The sequence below is a fragment of the Hakea prostrata genome, chromosome 5 (genome assembly GCF_041222555.1).
Source record: "Hakea prostrata isolate BN-2017 chromosome 5, UWA_Hpros_2, whole genome shotgun sequence".
In the NCBI taxonomy this organism is placed as follows: domain Eukaryota; kingdom Viridiplantae; phylum Streptophyta; class Magnoliopsida; order Proteales; family Proteaceae; genus Hakea; species Hakea prostrata.
Genome location: NC_142604.1, coordinates 2,444,660 through 2,471,268, shown reverse-complemented (window position 1 = coordinate 2,471,268; position 26,609 = coordinate 2,444,660). Strand labels below are relative to the sequence as shown.

General features: G+C 37.7%; 3 protein-coding genes across 4 annotated transcripts; 1 reads left to right on the top strand and 2 right to left on the bottom strand.

The window, feature by feature from the left end:
* The first annotated feature begins 233 nt into the window (after nucleotides 1-233).
* FOLT1 (folate transporter 1) lies at nucleotides 234-14,865 on the top strand. Of its 2 annotated transcripts, XM_089155094.1 has the most exons (11): nucleotides 235-598; nucleotides 673-752; nucleotides 1,499-1,575; nucleotides 2,925-3,018; nucleotides 3,273-3,363; nucleotides 6,919-6,992; nucleotides 10,111-10,221; nucleotides 12,900-12,971; nucleotides 13,084-13,104; nucleotides 13,359-13,426; nucleotides 14,100-14,865. In XM_089155094.1, exons 1-11 carry the CDS (start codon nucleotides 478-480, stop codon nucleotides 14,236-14,238), a joined length of 948 nt encoding a protein of 315 aa, XP_089011220.1. In that variant the 5' UTR covers nucleotides 235-477; the 3' UTR covers nucleotides 14,239-14,865. The 2 variants fall into 2 exon arrangements, with proteins under 2 accessions (XP_089011221.1, XP_089011220.1); XM_089155095.1 differs by lacking the exon at nucleotides 13,359-13,426 and having other exon boundaries at nucleotides 234-598; nucleotides 14,100-14,193.
* Nucleotides 14,866-14,889: 24 nt separating this feature from the next.
* On the bottom strand, nucleotides 14,890-19,635 carry LOC149014365 (Tetrapyrrole (Corrin/Porphyrin) Methylase). The gene is made up of 9 exons (XM_089155093.1): nucleotides 19,202-19,635; nucleotides 18,835-18,902; nucleotides 18,445-18,541; nucleotides 18,236-18,364; nucleotides 17,429-17,537; nucleotides 17,179-17,323; nucleotides 17,012-17,054; nucleotides 16,098-16,271; nucleotides 14,890-15,858 (listed from the first exon to the last, which is right to left on the bottom strand). Exons 1-9 carry the CDS (start codon nucleotides 19,475-19,477, stop codon nucleotides 15,751-15,753), a joined length of 1,149 nt encoding a protein of 382 aa, XP_089011219.1. The 5' UTR covers nucleotides 19,478-19,635; the 3' UTR covers nucleotides 14,890-15,750.
* Nucleotides 19,636-21,231: 1,596 nt separating this feature from the next.
* UBC17 (ubiquitin-conjugating enzyme 17) lies at nucleotides 21,232-25,441 on the bottom strand. The gene is made up of 6 exons (XM_089156243.1): nucleotides 25,261-25,441; nucleotides 25,023-25,126; nucleotides 24,824-24,926; nucleotides 24,671-24,734; nucleotides 21,890-21,978; nucleotides 21,232-21,714 (listed from the first exon to the last, which is right to left on the bottom strand). The coding sequence occupies exons 1-6, from the start codon at nucleotides 25,288-25,290 to the stop codon at nucleotides 21,619-21,621; spliced, it is 486 nt and encodes a 161-aa protein (XP_089012369.1). The 5' UTR covers nucleotides 25,291-25,441; the 3' UTR covers nucleotides 21,232-21,618.
* Nucleotides 25,442-26,609: the final 1,168 nt, after the last annotated feature.

The window sequence follows — 26,609 nt, the reverse complement described above, 5'->3', positions numbered from 1 at the left end:
TTTGGCCAACAAAACCGCCTTAATCAATCAAGATCTAAAAAGTGTCAACCACGGTCAACTCGGTCCAGCCCAAACCCATCAGAAGCCCATCAGGATCCAGTAGCCTTGTCTGGGCTGAATCTGGATAGAATTGGATTTGAAAAAAATTCAGGTTTTTCAACCATGAGACGAGACAAGGACACGATGGGCTTCGACCGAAGCAAAGGATGCAAAGGTCTGGTCAGATGAGGTCATCAAGGTTTGGAGAATATTCATCGCCGGCAGTAAGCAACCGCTATCATACACTAGAAATGAAAACAAAAAAAATCCAGACGAGCTTAATTTATGATCTCAGATAAAAAACCGATTAGGAGAGTAACCTAATTCGGGTCGGCGTTTTTGTTTTTGATTCCATTCTCTGCAGTGAGCACCAGAAGCTTCAACGGTCATGGTGGCGAGCAGGTCCCACTAGTTCTGGGGCGCGCGGGAACAAACCAAATGACTGCGTTCGAAGCTTCATGGATTTGGCAATGGGAGAAGGCCGCCGCCGGCGCAATCGCAGGATTCGCAACAGTTACTGCTCTTCATCCGCTCGATGTTGTTCGAACTAGGTTTCAAGGTCTCCAATTTCCTCTCTGTCGATTTCTATTTCCTTCTGGTTGAAATCTCATTGCTTACTGACTGATTTATCAGTTAACGATTACCGTAGAGCCTGCAACTTTCCAACATATAAGAACACCGGAAATGCTATATTCACGATAGCTCGAACGGAGGTGTGTTGGTTTCTTCCTTTCATCTTTCCTGATTATTTCTTGATAATTTCCTTAAATTACGGAAGCCATCCAATCTATTGTTGGTGATCTTGATAACTGCGTTATCAAGAACTCAATATTTATGTACTTGTATCTAACTTGTTTTGAGCTACTCAGTCTGTGAATTATGGAATTCCAAAGAGTAGAATGAGTCTTGCCTCTGAAAGTATTGCCCATTAGGTCCATTTCACATCGAACTCGTCCTTATTATGAGTTCCTTTCTGCTTGGTAAATGATAACTATAAAAATCAAAGGGATATGTTAATGCAACATTGTCTTTGTTGATTGCTGGACAATCTTGAAAAAATCCAATAATGAATCATTGTCGACAAGAGCTGCACTTTTCCAGCAAACAAAAGCCTAGTATAAAGCTTGATTTTCTTTTGTACTTCAACCTTAGTGGAGTTCTAACTTTTCATATACAAATTCTTATAATGTTCAGCCTTTTTCTTTATGTACAGATAAATTTATCCTCGTTGCTTTCTTTGTGTGGTTTCTTTTCCCACTCCTCTCTGACCTAATAAATAAAGAGAGAATTTGAAAAAAAAAAAAAAAAGAGAAAAAGAAAAAAGAACTAGCATAAGTGATAAACGTATGTAACTTATTGTTTTGTATAAATAAAAATATGATAATTAAAAGGTCATATTCTGTAGTTTGTCATGCTCATTCATTTGATGACTAATTATGCATGGCCATGTATGTTTCAGGGTTTGAAGGGCCTTTATGCAGGTTTCTATCCTGCAGTTCTAGGTTCATCTGTATCATGGGGTTTATATTTTTTCTTGTAAGTGGTACTTCAATGATACCTGGATTGTGTAGATGTGGTTGCATAATGTGAAGATTGGATGCCAAACCTTCAAATATTAGAAAATATTTGGCTAATGCTTGACTTTTGAAGTTCAATGCCTTAGTATGAAGTTACAATTAGTTTCCATAATATTTGGTGAAAATTTAACTAGCCTTTTGATTTGGCAACTCAATGTTGTGTTTGATTCTCTAGTGCTTGTTCTATTCGCTCACTTTTTGGTTTAGAAAAAATCAGAAATCATGGCAGCATAACAATCTTGGCATTTACCCACCTACAGGGAAAAGAAAAAGATTACTTGTTGTTCTGGATCCATATGGAATTTGTGTGGCCTGTTTTTATTTTATTATATATTATGGGAGCATGTTCCCTTGTTAGTGGCTGCATCTGCCATGTTCGAGCAAGGTTGGAACACAAACGTTGTGGATAGGTTCAAAATTTTGCCGAAATCAGACGTTGCCACAGATGTTGCCATGTGAAATTTGTACAATTAGCTCTGTTGAGATTTAAATAATCATATTCATTAACCTGGTGAATTAAGGACAACTTTTTTTTTAGAACATCGATTCCCAAGTACTTGTGAACACTATTATAGCTTGAACAATTCCTAGTAATGCCATGACTCTGAAAGAGCAGTGGACCTCTTCAGCTGGTTTGACAGCTTACGTAAGCAAGTGGGAAAAGGCTGAATTGTTGTCAGCTGAAAAAATCACAAAATATTCATAACGATAATTATGCAAGCACCCTGTTACTGGTGGCATGGAGCAAATTTAAGTTTCTGAAACAGCTGTCTATTTGGACAAACTACTTAGGTGGCCTTCTAGATCATAGGTAACTCCAGAACAAATATGGAACTGAAAAAAAAAAAAGAAAAAGAAAAGAAAACCAATGGCCCCAATCTGAATCCTCAAGAAAAGCCGGCAGTAAACTGCTTGAAACTTTCTTCCTCAGGTTATCAGGTTCCTGTTTTTGGATATTTACTATGGGGTCCTTGAATGGTAATCTGTAACTCCTATGGAACTTGAATAATCCTGTATTTTCTTTACTTAAAGAACTAGGGGAATATTATTTTAAACTTTTCTAATACTTCTTGTTTCAGGGTGGGTTATGGCATTCAATCTACTCTGTGTGAAATATCTTGATATTTATGTGTCTTATTGAGCCACAGGTTTCTTCCATTTTCTCTCTTAATACCTAAACAAGAGCAGACAAAGTGAATTCATTAATATTTTCTGCTGTATTCTTGCTATAGTTGGGATATATATTTTATTTCTGATTACCTAATGACCATACCATTTTTCCCCCACCTGCCCCCCGCAAACAACTAGCTATGGCAGAGCCAAACATAGGTACTCTAAAGGTAGCAAGGAGCAGCTGACCCCTGGTCTTCATCTTCTTTCGGCTGCAGAAGCAGGTGCTACGGTTAGTATTTAAATTCCTTTGAAACACTTTTCCAGACTTTTTTGTGCTGGAACTGTTTAAAAAAGCTGCAGACCAATTATTCATAGTAATAAATATTATCTTCTGAGTACCATGGTAATTCTCAGCTGCCGAATGCCATATAGAAGATTATCTGCTGCCTCAACTTCCTATTTTTATCTTGTGTGGTTTTACATGTCTAGGTTCATGAATGCAATTTATTTTCCTTGACTTTTTTATTCCTTTGCCCTCCTCAGGTAGTCTTGCTCACAAATCCTATTTGGCTTATAAAGACAAGATTGCAGCTACAGAATGTTCATCCAACCCGGCCTTATTCTGGGTTTTATGGTCTTCTTCTCATCTTCTTGTCCTTATGTAGTTATTTATCTGCTTTCTAAGATAATTTCTTTATTGTGCACATCTAGTATCATAAATATTGAGGCTTCCTGCGAAAATTGGACTCCTAATTACAAACAAACACCAGAATGCAAAAAGATGACCTTTACCATGAATATCAGAAAGCTAGAGACAGTTTCCATTTGTTGTTATTGGTTGCTTTTTTATGTGATTTCTACCTTTCATGACATTTCTTCGGATGTCTTGGAATTGGCTTAAATTGTTTATTGTTTTTGGTTTCCATTTTCACACAAACTAGTTTTTAACTTCATAATAAAGAAATTGATGGATGGTCAAACTATTCTTATTAAGAAATTTTGTTCATGTGGCTAGAGGTTATAAATTGTATGGTATTGTGAAATGAAGTTATTATTCATTAAGAAATAATCATGCTAATCAAGGACCGTTCCCTTTAAAAATATTTCTTTTGTATATGGAAAGATGATGCTACTTATGCATGACTCTCATGGTGTATGATACTTTCTTTCTTTTCTCCCACTTTTCCCCCAGTTTCTCCCCCTCCCCGTCCCCCTTTTCCCCTAGCTTCTGCCCCCTCCCCCCCAAAAAAAAAAAGGGAAAAAAAGAAAGAGGAGAAAAAGGGGTGCACTTTTAAATGGCTATATAGAAGTCCTTCTCCACTAACATTGACTTTGAAGTTTGCAGTATCATTCTATTTTTTTTTGGGTGAACTATTAATATAAATATAACTAAAAGAAGATACAAAGAAGGAGCTGATCAAGATGGGGACCGAAAAGTAGAGGAGAGACCCCAGGAGCTAAAAATAAGCCTAGTCCTTGGGGAATCAATAACAGGGGGGTGGGGGATAGAAGAAAGCCTAGAAGATACATCAAAACAGATGGCCTTCCAAATCAAGTTCAAAGTACGAGATTTGGAGGTCCATCTTCTAAGGTTGCGCTCCCACCACAAGTGGTGGATTATAGCTTCAAATAATAGCTTACCAACTTGATCACAAATAGAGGATCCCGAACAAATTCTCAAGATCCAATTCCAATCATGAGCAGTATCATTCTATTTGTCAATGCTTCACAGTTTTTTTTTTTTTTTTGGCCTGTTGCTATAACTTTAGTAAATCCCGACATCCAAGTGAATGTAATAATTGCTCCCCCCTTCATGACACACACACACATACTTGATAAAATGGAAAACTTATTTCTTGTATCATATGACCAATTTTTCAGGATTTGAACTTATTTATCCAGTTGCTAGGTGTCTCATGCACTTTGATGAACTCATGATTGGTGACATTCTAGTAGCGTTCTGATTGAAATCTCTAGCTAAAGTTCATATTTCCTTAAGTTTCTTCTTTTAGACATGTTTACCAATTTCTGTTTTTGATGTTGTGGGCTTTGTGGGTGATGTTATTGTGTCTGGTGGTACTGTATCTACTGGACAGTAGGATAATCTGTTTATTCTTATTAATAAAGCCCTATCTTATAGGAGATCTACTCATCCTCCCAATCAGTTTTTGTGTTTTCTCCGTTCTTGTCTTCTCTCTTTGCTCCTTGTTGCTAGACTACCTCTTCTTGCTCTCTAATGCCAGCGCCATGAACAATCCAAGTAAATATACTTCTCATTATATCATCCAATACAACTGATAGCGCCTATCAATAGCTTGGCCTAAACTTTTACAAATGAAAAGTACTTACTAGAAACTAAACTAAGATAGACTTCTGTAAATAAGTTCTCGAGAGTTCAAGCATTATTAAGAATATTCTTCACTCTTCTTGAATCTTCTTGATTCTTTATGCTTCTAGAATATTCCAGAGGCTTCACAGACATTCTTAGTCTTCTAGAATTGCAAGAACCTTCTGGAATTTTCAAGAACAATCTAGAAAATTCAGGCTGATCTATGGGAGTGCACTTGGGTCATATGCCCGCCAATTAGCTCTTTTGAGGTCATGCTTGATACAAGGCCTAGGCTTTTCCTAAGGTCATATAGGACTTACCCTAGCATTTTTAGTTCCTTCAATCTGAACCAAGTTACTCCTCCATACTAGAGCATATAAAAGTCTTCAGTCAACATAGCAATACCACCTTGAACGACTTTCTCATAGTTTATCATGTATTGAAGCTCTTCCAAGCCACATCTATAATATGATAGTTCCTAACTTCAGCTTTCCTAGTTTAGACACTCATCCATCACAACATTCTCATCTCCACTACACAATTTATTTGTATGATGTAACTACCCAACATTCCACATCATACATCATAGCTGTTTGTATGACCGTCCAATAAAATTTTCCTTCAAGTTTTTAAGGAATATGCCGATCACGCATAACTCAGGATTCAATTTATCCGTCTTGTTTTAATATTTTATTAAACAACATCCTCTATATCACCTTCTTTTTATGATTTAGTGAAGATGCCAAAAATAATCACTTAGGCTGCGTTTGTTTGCTGAAATAAAGGTGGGGTGGGAAAATTCTTGAAAAAAGCAAAATTTTCTTACTTTTCCTTTAAATTCTAAAAGTTTAAATTGTTTGGTTGCTTGGGGTGGGAAAATGAGAGACAATTTTCCTTGAATCAAGGAAACTTGTCTGGTGATGTGGCAACTCAACTTTCCCACCCCAAGCTTTTTCAAAACCCCACAAAATGTGTGGGACTTTGTGAAAAAGTGTGGAAAAGTAACAAGTGAGACCCATAACTATCACTTTTCCACAAAATCCTTTCCTTTCCTTTCCTTCTCTCTCACCCCACTACACATAGGCTGCGTTTGTTTGCAAAGGTGGGGTGGAAAAAGAGGGGTGAAAAAAAAAACATGTGGGCCCCATGTGTAGTGGGATGAGGGAGAAGGAAAGGAAAGGAAGAGATTTTGTAGAAAATTGTTAATTGTGGGTCAAATGTTTTGGTTTTCCACACTTTTCCACAAAGTCCCACATATTTTGTGGGGTTTTGAAAAGGCATGAGATGGGAAAATTAGCTTGCCAGCTCACCAGACAAGTTTCCTTAATTTAAGGAAGTTTGTCTCTAACTTTCCCACCCCAAGCAACCAAACAAACCACACTTTTAGGATTTAATGGAAAAATATGCTTTTTCAAAATTTTTCCCACCCCACCTTTATTCCAGCAAACAAACGCAGCCTTATTCTCATCAGTTTTCACTACCTCATTGTCTTTCTTTACTAAAACCTTTTGATTCCAAGGTCGATCTCCATACCTCTTGGCATCTTCCTGCAATTGTTTCATCCGCTAAAACAAAATCGCCAGCAAAAAGCATACACCAAGTAACCCCATCATGAATCCATATTGGTAGTTGTAGGGGTTTATTGATAAGAATAATGGATTACGATACTGACCTTACTAAACAGTTCTGCCATAGCAATAACCATTACTAAATCTGTCCATAAAATAAAAACAGGATTCGTTCAGTTCTATTGCGTAGTTCTGATTTTTAGTTCTAGAAATAATTTATGTTTTTGACTGGTGAAAGTTTTATATTGCTTTTTAAACTTCAATCCTTATGTTTCATATCTTACCAAATCAGATGCATTAAAAACCATACTGAAAGAGGAAGGATGGCTTGGACTGTATAAGGGGATTGGACCTGGCCTTCTGCTTGTAAGCTACTGTACCACTCTCTCTTGTAATTTTAACTCACAGGGTAATGTCATGAAATCAGTGTATAGTTTGTCACCTTGGATCGGTATGTTCCATGAAGAGTCGAACTCATGATCTCTTAATTGTGAGGTGTAGGTCCCTTACCACTTAGTATAAAAACATGCCTGGCGTAGTTGGTCTTATTTCATTTTTGTAGAGATGAATCTTTCTTTTTCATTCCCCAAGAGCCAAAGTTCTCATCTTCTGTTTCAGGGTTGATCCTTGAGCAGATCTTTTTTCTTTTTTACTTCCTACCTATCTGGGATTTGTAAAAGTGAATAACAGACCTGTCTTTTTGAGATGTTTACACTTTGATATTGTTTTGCCACCATATTTTCTCAAGGATTAGTCTGTTGCCCCTCTTCCAACCAACACCCCCCTATCATGCGTGCGTCCAGAGAAATTTGAGAAGGGGAGGGGGTTGCTTATCATACATTATAGTGCAGAAGAGAAAAAGGATCTAGAAGCATCTACATCAAAGTTAAGCAATCAGATTCAAAGTAGAGCTTTAGACACTTGGTGCATGCCCTTTGGTCTTGTGAGAGTTAAAATAGTGGGCCTGGTGTTACTTGGCTGTTTGGTGCATTCATTCTCCTAAAAATTTAGTTAAAATTTAAAGTATTACTTTAAGGTTGAATTGGAAGTTGGAGGTTTAGCTGTGATGCAGTACAGCCTCCATGTGCAGGCCAAGACCTACTTGATTGGGTTCAGTTGGGTCTTGGGTCTAGTAGAATAAAAAAAGGGCGTACCCAGTGCCGAAGCTCCCACACTGTGGGGTCTGGGGAAGGGACTTTCTAGGCAGCCTTACCCCTGCTTTTTTGCAGAGAGGCTGATTCGAACCCGCGACCTCCAGCGCACAATGGAGAGACTCCACCATTGCGCCAGGCCCGCCCTTCTTCTAGTAGAATATTTATGATTTTTTGTATTTTGAGATAACATGTGATTTTTTATTTTATTTGGGTAGATAATGTAGGAGATAGTTTCTCTACTTCACTTGTTCGAGATAGTTCCCTTAGAGGAATTAGTTTCTATTTCTTTGTGTATTTATATGTGACCTACAATAGATTTTAGAGAATGCAATGTACAGTGAACATTGGGTTTGAATTTCAGCTCACAGCAACAAATTGTTTTGCGCAGTCTGATGTTTCCTTCTTCCCTCTGTTAGGTAAGTATTTTCTACCTTTGCTTATTTGTGTTCTTTTTTCTTCCCTGCTCTTGGAATTACCAATTGGCAATCCTAACCACTGGTCGATATCAACTCCCCCCCCCCCGGCCAAAAAAAAAAAATCAATAAATAAATAAAATCCAACAACTCCTTTCACTCTGTCTTTGGGGATACTTCCTTTCTGGTTTTTGCACAAGGACATCTCTTCTCATTAGTATTCAGAAGTTCACTCCTTTGTACTTTGTTTTCCCACCGTTGTTTCAAAACCCTCTGCCTAACCTCTACTTTATCTTAAGTTACAAATTAGTCATTCCTTTATTCCTTTTCTACAATTAATTATTATTATGTCCTGTACATTTTTGTACTTCTGAAAGAGGTCCCAGGTTGTCAAGTAAGTTATGAAGTTGCCATTGTTCCTTAATTTTGTCATTTAGGAGTCCATAACATCCCCAAAAGAGGTTTTCAAACCCAACTGCTTTGATTCCATTAAAAGGGTCAGCATACTGACACCAGCTTAAGAACATGCAACTTCTCCATGTGTACAATCTAGTCTTTTATGAATCAAATCATAGTGGCTATTCTCTATCTATCTATCTATCTAGTTAAGAGGCCAATTGTGGCCAACAAAGAAGTGATACTGCCTAATACTGTAACACACCATTTATATGATTTATGAATATCAGCTTAAAAGAAGCCCAAAAATAAAAGGTAATTAAAAATGTTTGGTTGACACACTAGCCAAGGCCTAACAATTTGATATATCTGGTTTTAGTATTGTTGACCAAAAAACTGAATGAAACCAAGCTGACCTGAAGTATGCCTTTCTATGATCTTAGTGCTCTTCCGTCAGTCTGTTGTGGTTTTCAAAATATTGAGTATATACATAATGATTTCCTCACGCTTCCTCCACCCAACCCCTCCCCCCAACTCCCCACCATTAAAAAACAAGCAAATACATAAATAAAAAAGAAGAAGTTTTTTTTTGGGAGGGGGTGGTGAGAGGAACGAGAAAGCAGGTGGGGAAGTTATGAACAGGAGGGGTTTTCTCTTTCTCTTTCCTATTAATTTTAATTTCAAGGCCCAGATACCAAATGAATTAGTAGTTTCCTTTTCCATGGATTCTTTGATTTGTTAGTCAGATTAAGATTAGTTTGCTTTATAATTTGTTTATTTTAAAAAAGAGTATAAGGCTGAGCAGAAAGAGGACAGAGATTGAGAAAGAGAGTTATGATTGAAGCTATGAGATATGAAATGGCAAGAGATCATGGGGTAGAGGCCCTGGGTAGGAGGATGGTGGAGTGAGATTTCATCCTATCCCCCCTTCTATATCCTGCTGTTGTTCTTTTCATTACCCTTTATGCTTTCCTTCTTATGTTACAGAAAAATGGCATTAAACAAAGAGAGTTTCTGTTTATTTTTTCTCTTTTTGTTATACCGATTCTACTGCAATCGATCACCTGGTGGTTCCCTTGGTCAAGTTTAAGTTTGCATTAGTGGGGTTGGGGGGAAGGAGGGGGTGCTATTCTGCTTTTGTCTGGTTGTCTGTTCAGTGCATTTCATAAATATCTTGATATTTTACTACCCATGTACATGCAATATCTTGTTTAATATATGTTGTCTGGTTGTCTGTTCAGTGCATTTCATAAATATCTTGATATTTTACTACCCATGTACATGCAATATCTTGTTTAATATATGTAGATTAAAAGTATATTCCTTTGGGTCAAAAGAAGGAAATTTCCTCCTATAGTTCTCTAAATTGTGAATATAACCTTACTCTTACCTCTGTTGTATCTGCTTTAATTACTACGCATGTCTGACATAAGTTTAACTCCTGAGTAATAATGCCCGATTGTACAGGCTTTAGGCGTTTTCCCTGGTACGACCCACTTATGTATATATTTGCTTCTGCAGGTTTCTCATGGTGCTATACAGTTCACTATATATGAGGAGCTTCGTAAAGTTATTGTTGGTATGAGGTGTGAAGAAGGAAGAAGAAGTCTCGATAATGGTGATGAAGTTTTGGTAAAACTTCATGTTTTATTCCCACTTGGACTATCCAACCATTTAGAACATTTCCATTTTCTAGATACATCTTTTCACATTTTCATCCATATTTTTTTGGGGGTATAGTAGTCTGCATGTTAGGGATGAACTGTTTCTCAATGAAAAATATTCATTTATACCTAGATTGCCTTTTCCCTTTTCTAGGGTTAGCTTGGATTCTAATAGTAGAGAGATGGAGCTCGTGTTTTGGGAGTGGTTTATTATCTTTGCTTTTCAGTTCTTTAATCCTAGTTAAGAATAAGCAAACTTCAAGGTATTGTGATTTCAAGATACCTAGTTTCAAGATAATTCCCAATAACCAGCTTCCATCCAAAAGGAGGAACACCTTGAGTTTATAGAACAGACCCCTCTTATGGATTGAGATTGGATAACTCTTCTACTTATAAACTTAAATTTCTATTCAAGAATAATGAGGAATCAGTCTCAAGTTATGTGGAACTGGGTTTGGTTGATTTTCAGCTTGACCAACTACTTCGTGGAAAAGTTCACTGATTGAAGTAGCACTAACAAAAGATCTTGTTGTGAATTATGATCATTCCATGTACATCAAGATGTCCCAGTTAAATATAATAATGACTTTATACAGGTGTATACAGTTGCTGACTAGTAATTTCTATTTTAAATGTTGTTTTCAGTTGTTAGTGTTGATGCATGTGCCATAGGTTGTTTCTAAGGTATCATGGCAAACCCAGGCTGCAATCAGGGAGCCAAGCTATAGTTTAACAAATGAAACCTGGTTGGTCTCTTCTTCATCCTAGTTGACAATTATGGCTAACAGTTGATGGTAGATTAGGTGTTGGTTCCAGTGTGAGTTTCTGGTGTTTACCTCCCTTTTCGTTCTTCTAGCAGAGGCAGTAGCAGTAATTGAAGCGGCATTTCAGCAACAAATCCAGCTTCTGCAGCTACTATTGGATGGTTAACAGTCTTCTTCCTTGTTCTTCTTTTACCATGGTGGCATTGGATGGTAGCTTGCAGCTACTATTGCTGCTTTTCCCAATTTTTCTCTCTTTTTGGGCGAATCCAATTTTTCTTCTTACTCTTCTGTCCGTTGCCATCCCATTTTCCATTCTCCCTCCCTTCTGTCTACTTGTATCCATGGTTTTTGGGACATCCAAGCCTAGGAAACTTGGTGGCTGGTCACATAGGAAGCGTAAACTGCCTCAACAACTATACCATATAAGCAGACTTTGTTGCATCATACATATAATCTGAAAAAACCAGTATGAGAACTTGCTGGTGAGATCTCGGTATATCTTGGAATTTTATTGTGATTTATGCTTCCTGCCTACATCTGGTTTTGATTTCAACAAGGTGATGTGAACCAAATTCTAGGGTTTAGCCTATGGGAATGTTGCCCTAGATTTAGGCTCACTCCAAGATCCTCCCTCAGGGAATTAGCAGTCTTCTAGGGCTGTATGTGCTTGTAATAGGAGATTTGTTAGAGGAAAATTAGGGCTGTCAAAGGTTAGGGTTAATTCTTGGAAGTTTCAGCCAGGCTGGGGATTGAAAGAATGTGGGTTTTAAGGGTTAATGCTATTTAGTAATTAGGTTTCAGACCTGGGAATTAAGTCTAGCCTTAGGTTCAAGGGGTCTTAGAAGCTAGGATGAAGGGATTAAGGTTCGGCTGTTGCTGTTTATTACTTTCAGGTTGGGGTTTATAGGTTTTGGTCTTAGGATTTGTTTTTTTTTTGGCTTGGTTGGTTTGGGAAAGCGGCTGTTGGTGGTGCTTTGTAATTTCTGCTTCATCCTAATAGACTTTGGTCAATTCTAATTGGTTTAGGATAGGTTTGAAGAAGTCCTATAGGGGATAGGATTCTTGGAATGGACTGGGCTTGGGATCGTGTGTGAGACGGGTTGGGAAGCTAATCCTAAAAGAGCGAGGGGATTGGAGTTAGGGTTTGGAAGATATAGGAGTTCTAATGAAAGGGTTTCTAGAGGTTGAAGATGAATTGCAGAAAATTTAAACCTAATGGATGATGGCTTGATGGAGGAACTAGGACTAGGACTAGGACTAGGGTAAGGGGAGGGGTGCGATCCAACTAGAAGAGGAAGGGGTGGTTAGGGATCTAAAAGTTTTGAAGGGAGGGGGATACCTGCTGCCACAAGGAAGGAGAAGGGTGCTTGTGTGGGTTAGTGGAGAGGGAGAAAGGGGCTGGAATGGACAGGGGAGGGGCTGTACTTACTTGAGAATGGAGATTAGCTGCCGGGGTTGTTAATATACTGTTGGAATTGAAGAACAATGGCTGAACGTCGAGAAGATGCACTCTTAAATCTGCCGTAGACCTCCCAAGGAAGCCGATGACTTTGTTTCTTCCAAACTCAGAAATTGTATTCAATTCAGCCTCCCAAAATAGAGAATAAGGCTTTATTTATAGTCTCAAAAGGAAATAAACTAAGACTCAAACTAGGAAACCTAATTGATTTGAAACTGACCTTCAGTACTGTTGCAGCCTGGACAGAACTTGTTTATGTTTCTTACTTGGGGCTTTTATACCTACAGTAGCTAAAACTTTCATTCTCAGTTGATACTTGTGACTTGAACATTATCCAACTCCTCAAGTTAGGTGAATCAAATTATGAGAATTGCTGTCATCTTTCTATAATTTTTAATAAGTTGCATTTGTGTGATTCTACAGAATTCTGTTGATTATGCTGCACTTGGGGCATCTTCTAAACTTGCTTCAATTCTTTTCACATATCCATTCCAGGTCAGGCGTCTTTTCTGTGTGAATGCTCTTGTATTATCAGTTGTTTGACATTGTTTTAAACATTCGTTGCCCATCAGTTGTGTGATGATATTTTTGACGTTTTTCATTTCAGGTCATTCGAGCGAGGCTACAGGTACACTAAAGTGTTTCTTTTCCTTTTGCATATATCTTGCAGTTCTTAAATTAGTAAGCTAAAATTTAATTGGTTAATTATGACTACCATTGATGCTGGTTTGAGCTCAGAAAGTCTTTGATAAGCAAGAAGAGAAGCTTTGAAAGAGGAACAGATATTGGCTGTTTCCTCTTGTATTTATCTTTTAATTACATTTATTTATTCATTAATTATTGTTGTAGCCTTGATCTTAATAAACATGGTCCCTTCTGCAGCAACGTCCCAACGTTAATGGAACAGTACGATATATGGATAGCTGGCATGTCATCAAGGAAACTGCTCGGTCTGATTTTCTTACCCTGAACATTATTTTGTTAGATCATTGCCAAATAGATAGCACATAGGGGTGGGCCTTGGCTCTGTAGGAAAATTGCACCCCCCCCCCGGTGCAAAAATTAAAAAAAACCTCTAGGCCACAACTTGTGCGGAAGCCTTTGGTGCCAGGTTTGCCAATGCTGAATACGTATCACAAACCTCTTTTTAAGTATAGGTAGGAAATGGTAATGACTTGAATCTTACTTTTCACCTTCCTGATGAATACAATGACCTGAATCATTTAAGGGCATACTTAAGTGCACAAGGCTTCCATCACTGTGGGATTTATTTTGGGTGACTACCCCACCACATGGAGAGGCTGTTTCTCTCAACTATTGGGTCCAGGAAGGGTCATGGGTATATGGGGTCTTAACCCCCCCCCCCCCCCTCCCTTCACAAAGAGGATGTTCCCCACTACTACAGAATAGTGGGAGAGTCAAAATAGTTTGTGTTATAACTAGTTTACGCAATAGTTGCCTCTCCACGGAGGTGAAGATCTTTGTGGATGACATCCCATTTTTATCCGTTCTAGTCATTTCTTTCTGTTATATTTGACGCCTCTTATATTCAGAATTTTGAGATATATTAAGTATTTGTCCGTCTTTAAACCCGACCTGATTTTTTTTTTCATGGCCTTGCAGGTTCGAGGGTGTTAATGGGTTTTACCGGGGTATCACATCAAACCTGTTGAAAAATCTCCCAGCTTCTTCAATCACATTTGTTGTTTATGAAAATGTTCTCAAACTCTTTAAACGGATTAGAAAAACGAATGATGGCTGAGGCTTCCTAACCCCGCTTCCTCGTCTGGAAGAGAGAATCTGATAGTTTTCACACATTTTTGTTTTCATTTGTTTATATTAGAAACATCCGCGAGCTATAGAAAGAGATCTGTTACACACACCTATCCCACACATAGATGATGAATTTTGTTCACAGAGAGCGTAAAAAGTTTTGCCTTTTGGAAAGTATCTTGATTTTACCACGGCGGCGTCGTCCAGGTGCTCACGAACACAATTCGACAGCATCCAGTTGTCACATGTATCATTACAATCTGTAGGATGTTGAGAACATACCATCAAAAGTTCGAATTGTGGATTTCTCGTTTGCTGATTCTACAAGCATGAGCCTTGTATGTGTTTTGGCGTGAATATGCGAAAAAATATGCTCATTCAAAAGTCTGTATCGAGAAATCAGTGCGTGGGGGTCAACTCTTTATTTTTTGACAGGGGAATAAAGATCTGAGCAGTCTGGAGATGATTGGGATCATTCTTTTGTATCTTCAGGTGTTGATGCTACAGTATTGTTAAGCCCAGACAAAAAGTAGAAATCTTCAGTTGGAATACCCCCACATGTTAATACCAACCGATATGACCTGCAGAAATAAACCCTACCGAGAACCACTGGTCTCAATTACCTACCAAGATTTGTAAAATCACAATAAACGAACACAAGATTTTTTTTCAAATGATAATACAAACATTTATATATTAAAAGCATGTACAAAACGTGTCGCCATTCCGAAACCTAGGCACCTGAGAAAAAGGCCAATATGAATTTGCTCAGGTGCAGGGAGAAGATCTAGAACTCGTTTGTTACACCATATCTCGTGAACGTGGCATGAAAAAAGTTTTGCCACCACCAATCCACGCTAAACACTGATAATTTCAAGCTCCAAAAAGCTTGTCAAATTTATCCATAAGAAAATATGCAACTATAAGGATGATTTCTTCCCAACCAAAAAGAAAAAGAAGATGATTCTTCCCGTTCCGTTTTGAAGGGGCCCAAAAATGCTGAACCACCACTACTAACCATTAATAAAATGAAAACATACACAGTTTTGGATCCAAAAAAAACTTCATATGGTTCTCCAGCACTCTTTTTTTAGAAGCGGTCGCAGACGCTAGGAACAAAATTCTCTCCCGAAGAGTTCAACGACTCCAAGGGCATCGGGAACAGGTTCCAACGAATGTAGCACTAGTTATAAGTTATAAACAACCGAAAATTCCTCGCACGCTTGCCACAATTATTTTTTAAAAAAAGGGAGGAACACAATTAGTCAGATGAGAAGCTGATACAAGAATCATCATCTACGTTACGTTACACATATGCAGAAGGCAATGATTGGCAGAGCAACTGTAAACATTCGTAAAGAAAATAGTACACAAGTTCTTCACTGACCAAAATAGGCACACATTTTTTTTGGGGCCAAAAATAGCACATTTTCGATTTTCATCTGAATAAAACCCAGAGCTACGTCAAGGGATACTTACCGTATAAACAAGTTAATTAGGCTTAATTGGAATCATCCTCAGCTTCTACTTGCTTTCCAAATTTCCTTAGCGCGAGGGAATATATCGTTTTCTTTTTAACTGATGTTCCTTCTGACACCAATTTCACTGCCTGTTATGAAAATCTCTAGTCATAAGAAAACAATGCAACTGATACAACCCGGCGGGGTATGTTGAATGCAGGAATGACCTAACAAAATCAATCTCACAATTTATAGATAAGAGCCAATAATTTTCTGATCTCAATCTAAGGTCATGAAAACAAAAATACCTAGTATAAGAACAGTTTTACAGCAGATATTACTAATAACTAAAACAGCTGAAACCTGAATTTGAAAAATAATTAATTACCATGGAAAGACTCTGGCCACTGGACATTAAATTTCTCAGTTGATGCTCAAGTTGAGCTTCCGAAGGAGTTTCCACAGTAGAATTAGCATTTCCTTCTATTAACACTGTTATCTCTCCCTTTGGTTGGTGGGTCAGAAATGCATCTTTTGCTTCCCCTAAAGTGCCCTTCCAAAACTAGATAGCATCACCATATTAGAAAATTAAAACACAATGGAGGAGAGACCACATAAGTTAATAATACTTTAAACATTTTTGACAAAGATTCAAGGGAACAAACCATGAAGCAGACTAATTATCTCTAAGTAAATGATTTGAACAAACTAGACATTTCAAACACATAATTTTCATCACAATTATCAGATACGTTTATGTTGTGTATAAGTTTTCCCAGGCTTTTCAGCCTTATTAATTACGTTTTAGTCATTCACGGAATGAAGTTTAAATCATGGACCAACTCATTGGTACAAAGATTTTGGATATCCTAAAGTGCATCTAACTCAACATTCAAACACAAGCACCCAATATACCTGAATTGGCGCTTTTCCATTAAAATGCATGGGAAACAAAATACAGGCATATGCAAAAAGGATCAAGTCTAGAACTTTTGAGTAAAACAAACAACCATGGCAAGCATTTTCATATTATCAACAAAAAGATTCATTATTCAAAATTATTATTATTATTATTATTATTATTATTATTATTTTATTTGGGTGGGGGGGGGGAGGAATGACCGAGGGGAGGGTCATAAGGACTTCTTGACATCCAAAAAAGGCCTCCCAGCTCACCTACCCCCACAAAAAAAAAGCATGGCGAATAGAATGGCCTAAATAGATAAAATAGGGAGATGGCATCTGAAAGTCTGTTAATACAAAGGTGAAGTATTATAAATAGGGAGGCCTCAGAAGATTCACCTCTTCATGAAGTTTAGTCATCTCCCTAGCTATGACACAAAGCCTGCAGTGCAAAAGTCCAAGAGATGTCTTAATAAAATGTTCGGAAGTTGACTCTAGATACAAAATGGTCGCTGACTTTCATTCTCATGAAACTAATAAAAGGAGTTCCCTTCCAAAACTTAGACCTTGAGTCACTGAAAAGTGAAGAAGTTTCTTCCAAAAACTGATGAAGCTTATGTGGAGGAACAAAGAATATCTGTGTCATAGTTTCTTTAGAAGAGACCAGCAGCCTCTCTCTCCTTGAGCCAGCATGTTTAGGAAGAAAACCAACTGCAGTCATAAAAAAGAAATTAAGCACAATATAAATAAATGTCTAATAAATGGGCTTTCTAGAATGTAAGCATGTAGGAACAAACTAAATTCCTAAGCGCATACCGAATGTGAATTCATCAGTAGCCAAACCCGATGCAGAAAGTGCAGTTACAAAAGCAGAAGGTCCAGGGATTGGAATAACAGGTATTTTTTCATTTGAACATAACTTTGCCTGCAAGAGTCAATGTAATTTGCAGGGTTACTTTAAAGAAACAAAATTTTCCAAACTTCAATCTCAGTTTCAACTAGCCTGTTGTGGCAAAATACCAACAGTGAGCAATCATTAGTTCTCAAAGAGGACCCAATAGAAATCACTAGAAGAAAGCAGAATAATCATTCTATTTTGTGTATCCAGTACAAGGTGGAATAGTTTATATCATCAGGAACATTCTATCAAGCTCCATCTCTTCCATCAACATGCAGTTAACACTTCTTTTACTCTTTGAAGGGTGACTTGTATCTAAAATTTGCTTAAGTTAACCGAAAATATAACCAAGCAAGCATTATTGACCAATCAATGGTCTTAAATGGGTGGAATTGCAAAAACATACTTCAACATAATACATGATTTTTTCCCAAAGCAATTAGAGAGGCTCGTGAGGGTCTTTTTTTCAATTAAATCACTAGATAGGTTGCTAAAGAGTAATACTAATAATAAATAAAAGATAATAAGATTAACAAGAACAGCATCCTATGCTGCACGAGTCAAGCAATGCTCTATCTAAGTGAAATCATGGAGATATGATTGAGCTCATTGTTTGGCCAAGGGATGTGAAACCTAATGGAGACTTAATTACATTAGTCCAGTTCCTCACACTCGAGATCTTCTTCTGTAGGGGGGTGTAGAAGTAGATCTTAACATATACTGACCAGTTCAGAGCCAGGGTCACTGATGCCAGGTGTCCCTGCATCACTGATTAGTGCCACTATATTTCCCTGTTGCAGCTTCTTCAATATGGTGTTCTCCCGTTGAGATTCATTGAATTTGTGATAACTCAGCTGAAAATCTAAAGCACGCAATCAGTAAGAAATTTAGAACACACTCTCCATAAAAAGAAAAGAACTAAGTGAAAACTTACAAGGGGAGTTTTAATTTTGTAGTGCTGGAGCAATTTCCCTGAATGTCTTGTATCTTCTGCGAGTATCATATCTGCTGATCTTAACACACGCAGAGCACTGCACCAATAAATGCAAAACAGATAAGCAGAAGTCAGTTAACAAGTTTCCTTTTCTCTGCTGGAGAGAGTGAGCGCTTGTGTATCTGAACGGGGACCAGATTATATCCCTACACAAAAGAAGAAATACCATTTGCGCAAACAAGCATAAAAAAAGGAAGTAATGGCGTGAATTCATAGAAAGATTGAAAACAGGATCTCGTTATTGCATGAACTAATTTAAGTCTGGATTCAGTAAATTTGAAGAGGAAGACAAAACAAGTACATAAGTGATCCTGTAAATACAAGGCATACCGTAAGGTGATATCTTCCAGATTGCCAATTGGAGTTGCAACAAGATACAAACCAGGTTTCAAAGGGCCCTGTAAAACCATAGTTGGAATAGAAAATGATATACAAGTGTTAGAGAAATATTAACTGTCAATGAAACACAAACAAGAAATTGAATCCGAAACGTGGACCATTGAATTCACTATTTGTTCACCAGAGAAAGCCTAAATGAGGCGTCACAACAGCCCGAAACCGTCTTAGACTTAGGTATTTAGCCTTTCATACCATTACTGTGTCTATTCTGAATCTAAAATACCGTTGTGTTAAAAAGAAAATGAAAAGAAGGAACAGCAGACATGAACTCGACTGGCGCATCGAAGTGAATTGTTACCGCTTTGGGGAGTGTTTCTTCTTCTTTTTCATTTTCTTCGCCTCGATGATTACAAGGAAGCGGAGAGTCGTCTGGAGTTAACAAAGGATTTGGTGGAGAGCTGGAAGAGAAGGAAAACACGCGATGCGTAAGGCAGATTGGAGAGATTGATGAAGGCAGGGCTCGAAGGTGTAAAACAGGAGCTGATGATGATGACTTCGTTGTGGTTACCAGTCCCTGATGTCTCCACCACCGCCACCACCATCTTCCGACTGTAGTCTGTCTCAGAACATCCATTTCGCACTTCTGTCCTCTCTGGCTCTCTCTCTCTCCCTCGCAGTATTTATTCAACTTCACCTGCGTAACCCTCCCTTCTCGCTAGGAACCGAAGATAACACAATTCTGGGCTATTTCGGTCAATGAGCTCTCTTTACATTTCAATTTTCAATTTCAGTTTTCTCTCTTTTTTTTTTTTTCTCGCTTTATTGAGACCGGGACTCTGGAGACTGGGAGGTAGAGCAAGTTTCTGAGTTCCCGCAAGCATGGGATGTTCCCGCAAGTTTCGATCTCGTCTATTTTTAAAGTTTGTTTTCATATTTTTGCCAAACAGATTGTCAAGATCAAAATATCGGTCGAAATCTCGACCATTCACAGCATAGTGCTACACATTAATAACAACCGCTGTAAAGATGGTAAGAGTAAACAAAGTCTTGGATTCAAACCTTTGACCTCCCACACCTATTCACTCCTCATTTTCCTCGTCCTTAGGCCTATTCGTCCCCAATACTTAAGGGCCTGTTTGGTTACATGAATCTAGAGATTTCAAATCTTTGGATTCACAAATAGGAGATTTATACCAATTTGGTAGTGTGAATCTCTATGAAATCTAGAGATTCATTTTTTTACACTAAAAACGTGAATTTGTAGATTTATGGATATAAGGTGAAATCGAGAGATTTCATCTCTACTACAAAAGTGTTAAGCATTTGAACCATGACTCCATAAATAATTTTTTAGGATGAATCTATAAATTTCATTTCAAAGATTCAGGCTAACCAAACAGTTAATTTTATTAACCAACTCCAAAAATATGAAATCTATAGATTTTTTAAATCTTCATACTCAAGTAACCAAACAGGCCCTAAGTGACTTGTCTCTGAATTTTTACTTATTAGCCGATCATTTGCGAGGGATTTTATAGAGCAGCGTTTATGTGGTTAAGAAATGATATTTGTAGTGTTAGGAATGCAATGGAAAGTCTTCATCAATGAACATCAAAACATGTTAGATCTATCTATTCAAAACCGTAGACCAAACTATGAATAGGGATTTCCTTAATAGTCAAATCCATTCTATCAATCCTTGAATTCAAGCGGTCTGTATAAAAGGTATCAAGACGACCACTTTACGGATCAGATCCCACGAAGAATGGTTTCTGGAAGTAGGATTGTTATTGTTTCTCTGTGAACCCATGTGGAAAATAAAGGTAACAAGAAATCCGTATGACCTCGTCGCCAGGAGCACATAGAAGCACCAGTCGAGATAAACCCTTCAATATTGTCAAGCCATCAAACCGAACAGAGAATTTTTTTTTCTGCTCTCCCTGGCTCAAGCAGTCACCGCCTTTCAATACCAATGCTGTTTCCGATATGAAACGCAAGGAAACTGAGTTCACCGGAGTGAAATGCTCACACATTAGCATGCTTCACAACAGAAGAAGATTTCGCAGATATGCAACAATGCAGACCACCACCCTGCATTGCATGTTTGAAAGGCACACACATGCCCAGTACATGCAGCAGGGACTGATGATGATTTTATCCACCAGTAAGCATACGATTTGATCATAACCAAAACCTACCCTTTTCTTGTTGAGGTAACAAATCCAGTCTTATCCATCAGTTGACAAGTATATGAAACAGAAAGGATCAAGAATCGCATCGAAAAACCAATGTGAAAATTCATGGTTCATAGGTTTCATGAATCGTTAGAAACGGAAAGGAAAAAATTGAACTTGAAACACCAGCACCATGTAGTCTAGGCAACAGAAGTTTATAATGAAGATCATACATTAAGATTAAGATGCAAGAGTATATTAAGATTAAGATTCAGGAGGTACATTTTTTGGGCAACATTCTTTAAAGTTCTTAACCACCACTTCACTAAAAACACAAAGTCACAAACTACTCTTCTTCTATACATACTGGGGATTGCAAATTTACAGCATTTGCAGACCTTTTTTATCTTTTTGTTTTGTGTTTTTTTTTAGGTTTTCCTCCTTCCTTTTTTCTTTTTTTTTTGGGTGGGGGAGGGAGGAGGGAGGAGGGAGGAGGAGAGGGCGGTTGGAGTCCACCTTCCTTACAGAAGGCAATGCAACCTATCTAGTTTTCTTGAACCACCAACCAAAGGCAGGTAATTAGTCATTAATCATTCTAGGATTATACTTTGTCATCATGGAACCACCATCTCGTCTCCTTTGGAGACCTACCATTCCGACAATTCTTCACATAGCGATCATTGTCCGCAGGTCGTTGCTACACAGAACCAAATTACAGTAAAAATTTTAATCAAAGACATAATTTCAACCAAATAATAAAGAAGCTAAGAAATTTTCCTTTCCCTACTCTTTTTTTTTTTTTTTTTTTTTTTTTTGGGGGGGGGGGGGAAATAATAATAAATGGTATAAATTAAGTGACATGGGATATGAACCTTCACAGGGGAGCTTGACAGCATGGAGAGAATGCTGATACAGATGGAGCTAACAGTCATGGCCGGGGACCAAGAATCATACAAAATATCTGCCTCACAGAAGAGCAAAGACATGTCAGGATAAAGGATCATATTTGGATGGCAGATGCATTTTGAGAAACAGATGCAACATATCAAAATTGTGATAATGAATAAAGAATCAACCATTTACCATAAGCACACCATCTGAAAACATAAGAACTCTGATATATAGAGATGAGAATAGTGTCCAACAGGGAGTAGTCAGAGAAAAATTGAATTCCAAGTTCCAAGTAGTTCATTCTAAAATTTCCAATAACTGAAGTGCCGCACTTCTTTTCGCACTAGTCTCCAGCTGCTGATAGCAGAGACCCAGCATCCAATCCCAACTCAGGTTGGGGATGAGTGAATCATAATTTACCCAAAAAGGAATTCCAAAAACCAAAATGACTAGAAAAAAAGAACCGATGATTGCAATTGCCGAAACAGTGCTACAAGGTTAGAGGAATCAAGTAGCTTTAAGACCTGGAGCATCTAGGCAGGCCTATCATTGTCCAACAAATACACTGTTAACTCTCTCAGAAAGCAAATTCAAGCATACTTGTATGCAAGTCCATCTACACATGGATAGTTAATTGCCTCACAGTACATAGATCTCAGCTATTCATCGCAGTTTTCAATTAACTAATATGTTCCACACCAATGATTTCAAAGCGATTGGCAATTCTAGCAATGGGGTGTGGAAGGCATCAATCTTACTACGCATTAGAAGGCCAGACTTTTGGCCTAGGATTCCAATCCTTTTCTTTGAAAAATAAATAAACGAAAGAGCCATTAATAAACAGAGCATGTGCATGCTACACAAACAGAAATCACAAAATAGAGCATCCGGTAATCTCGCCCAGCAAGGCTTCAACCTGCGGATAACTCGATTTTAAGGTCCATCTGGACCAAAAAGCAAAGGTCAAAGACGGTGAGGGAAGGGTAGGATTAAATATGTGCAGCATTACCCTCTTCCCAGAGAAGCTGTTTGTGGACTTGAACCCAAGACCAAGTGTTCACTTGATCAACAAACCAAAGACAACCATCAAAGTTCATTTAGTAACCCCCACTCCTTAAATTAGATCAAACATATTAGTTGTGATTCCTAACATTCAAGTAAGTTTGCTTTCATCTAAGTGAAGAGATTAGGTTGGACAACCTCCCAAACTTCAAGGAAGCAATATTTGGTGTACTCCCTTGCCTGATGTTCAGTAGTTAAGCAGTTAGATTCTCTGATCCAAAAGTCCAAATGGTCTGAAGAGTTAGAATTACTAACACTTAAAAATTAAATAGAAATACAAATTTGTTCTATAAGGACAAGAAACTTCAGTCAGTCTGATGCTTCCAGCCTGGCTCTTTTGACTGCTTCCTGAATTCAACTCATGATTCAGCCTCCACTAATTATTTTTAAAAACCTCATCACTCCTTGATCTAATTGGCAAGTTTGAATGATACAAATGACTGGATTGTTCTGGACAGGCCATATTTCTCTTTTGCTAAACCACCAATCCCTTCTTTTATTGTTAATAACCACCAATGCCTCAGATGCTCAAAACAATAGAATAAAGAAAATTCAGGAATAAAGATCATCAAAGTGAAGGCATATTTGGTTTCTATTGAATAACTCAAGCACAACGACCGCAATAGCTATGACAGGCCGAAATAAGGATTTGGAGCAAGCTTCCAGTCAGCATGCCAAGGCTTAAAACCAAAAAACAAAAAAACCAAAGCAACGATTGTGTCAATTCCTTAATCATTGGAATAACACCTTAGTAGGGCTTAGATGTCTCTCTCTCCTCAAATACAAGAGTGAACAAGAAAGAAATAAAAATAAAAACAAGGCCATGACTCATCCGTCAGCTAAAACAGGAAAACTAACATTCACGTCCCAATACCTCTTCCAAGAAAGTCCTTAATAGACAAATGGAAAATAGGAAAAGCATAAACAGATACAATGTTAAGCAAGTAAAGATTTTCATAGGCACCAAACCAAAGGAACATGGCCTCTTCAGGTTGAGATGTAAGCCACAACGGACAATTCAAGTGATTCAGGGTTGTAGGGAGGAGATTCAGAAAGGTTTTCATGGGTGACAGTTAAAAGTAGGTCTCTTTTTCATGGTAGGTGGGTTTCTACCCTAATCTGCTTTCTCATACAACAAAATTGAGCAGTTATTGACAGAACCAACTAACAAGAGCAATTTAAGTTGTGCAAATAATAACATAATCAAAATCAATGAATAGAATATTTTCCATTGTGGACATAAGTAAAAATATACATGATGAAATGTGAAATCGTATCAATAAGGAAACAACCCAGTCAACCCAAAACAGTTCATCATAATATACGAACAAGTAGATTTCTTTATGAATGAAATACCCAGTCTTATAAGATAAAATTCATCCCTGAAGACCTTAACTGCCAAAACAAGTTACTGACGGAATATGTCCACACGAAAAAGAATGCCTTTCTATGAGAATGAAAAGCAACAGATGACATCTACATTAAAAGATCTGACGATAAACCCAAGCCTTCCACATCATGAGCAGTAAAAGCCCAGAATTAGAATGGCACACAATTACAGCATATATATCGGATCGCCCTGGTTCCGAATGCAGGGCACTGCAGCCACAAACGTGGTAGGGGAAGCCTCCGGTGCATAATGCCCACAGAAAACCAGAATGAACAATCATAAATTCAAGCAGCCAAGGAATTCAAATTACCTAAACATATATGCCCGTTACTGTAAATGTGAGGATGCAGCGGGGCAGGAGGGACAAAAATAACCTGTCGAAGCCGAAAGGAAATAATAAAAATTGGAAAATTCCGTGGAATAGTAACAACAATCAACAGAAGATCGGATAAGTATCTCCTACCTGCGGCGCTTCCATTGGGTAATGCTCAGGAAAATCTACTTGAAGTTGATAAACTTCATTAGCATATAAAGTTCCTGCTGCTCCATTAACTTCAATAATCCATCTTCAAATAAAATAAACACATAATTTAACATACAAATTATGATTTGATGAAGAAACAGTACAATCGAGTGCGGAAATGGGACCTAATAACCCTAACCTTTGGAGATTATCGGTGACTTTGTGTTTGAAACCCACGGGAGGATTAACCTGCCACTCAACAAGTTCTTTCTGGAGGCGGTTACATGCGATCTTACTCAGAGTCTAAACACAAGCGGAGAAGATAAGATAAGAACATACAAAATTAAGAAAAGAATACACAAAACGAAAACAGAAATTAGGGTAAAATTAAGGGTACGAAATCAAATGAAAGAGAGTGTGAGACAGAGAGATAGAACCTTGCGGGAAGAAGCTGAGGAGCTGGTCATAGTTGTTCGAGAGACAGCAGAGAGAGATGGCGAGAGACGAAAAGATTGAAGGAACGATGGAGAACAGGAGAAGGAGAAAGGGAAAGAGAAAGTGACCTTTTTATTATGATCTGGTTTTTCACCATACTCCCTAATTGTATGGCTCCTTTGTCGTTCTTCATTTATTAAACCCCTTAAATTACTCCATTAATTGCTTTCTGTGGTAAGTTAAGAAGATTCTTCTCTCCACCCACACGGCCTCACTCTCTTTCTCTTTAACAGACTCATATCTATACATATGCTGATATTATTTTATTAACCCCACACAAATCATTCAATTACTATATTGTCCTTTAGTTTTTACCTTAAAAAAAGAAAGGAGTTTTCCACATATACCCCCTCAAAAACACGCTAAACATGAGCACGACCGCACCCTCGGAAAATCATACTTTATATTTGAGTTGATTAAAATTTTCATTTTAACTCATTTTAAAATGACCTTTATACCCTTACCTGTTATGGGTATAATAGTTTTAAGTTTTCATATGCATCACTTCAAAAATCATGCTTAACAAAGGCACCTGGCACCCTCTCAAAAAACCATACCTTATCCTCTAAATTATGATTCTATTATCCAAGAGTGGAAAAGCCCTAATCTTTACTTCTTTCATATTTCCTCTCTTCTTTTACTCCAGTCACCAAGTAACACGGTTGGATAATGAAAGCTGGAAAAAGATATGGGTGGCAATAAGGAGCAAATGAGTTTCAGTGTGGATTCATTCAAAAAGGTTTATTTTTTCTGCTCTTTCTCCATCACCAGCAGTCAATTTTGAGAACTAGCAAGTAAAGACAAGATTCTGTAGTTCATCTAAACAATAAATTATGCAGATTTTCAATATGAGAAAAAAGTCCCTTAACAGAAGAAGAAAAAGTGACTAATGTTTTATTTTTTATTTATTTATTTATTTTTTAGTGGATATCAATCATCATGACTGAAGCTTATAGACCCTTTTGGAGATGGAATTTGAAAAGGGGAGAAGATGTGAAAGGAATGGAGGATCAATCACAGACCTCCTAGTACTTTAGGCCTCTAACAAGAGACTGTCTTCCAAGCGCACCCAAAAAAATAGAAAAAAAAAGCGGACATAAGTTTTTCTTTCACATCTGACTTAAAAGAAGATGAAAAGAAAACCGAAATGAAAGACATGAGAAAGGATGGAAATTTTGATAGACAAAAGGTCATTTCACAATGACCTTAACCCATGAATTTTGGAGAACATAAATGTAAATCGTGATTTTATGAATGTCAAGAACTTAGAGTGTTTTCTGAGGGGGTGCAT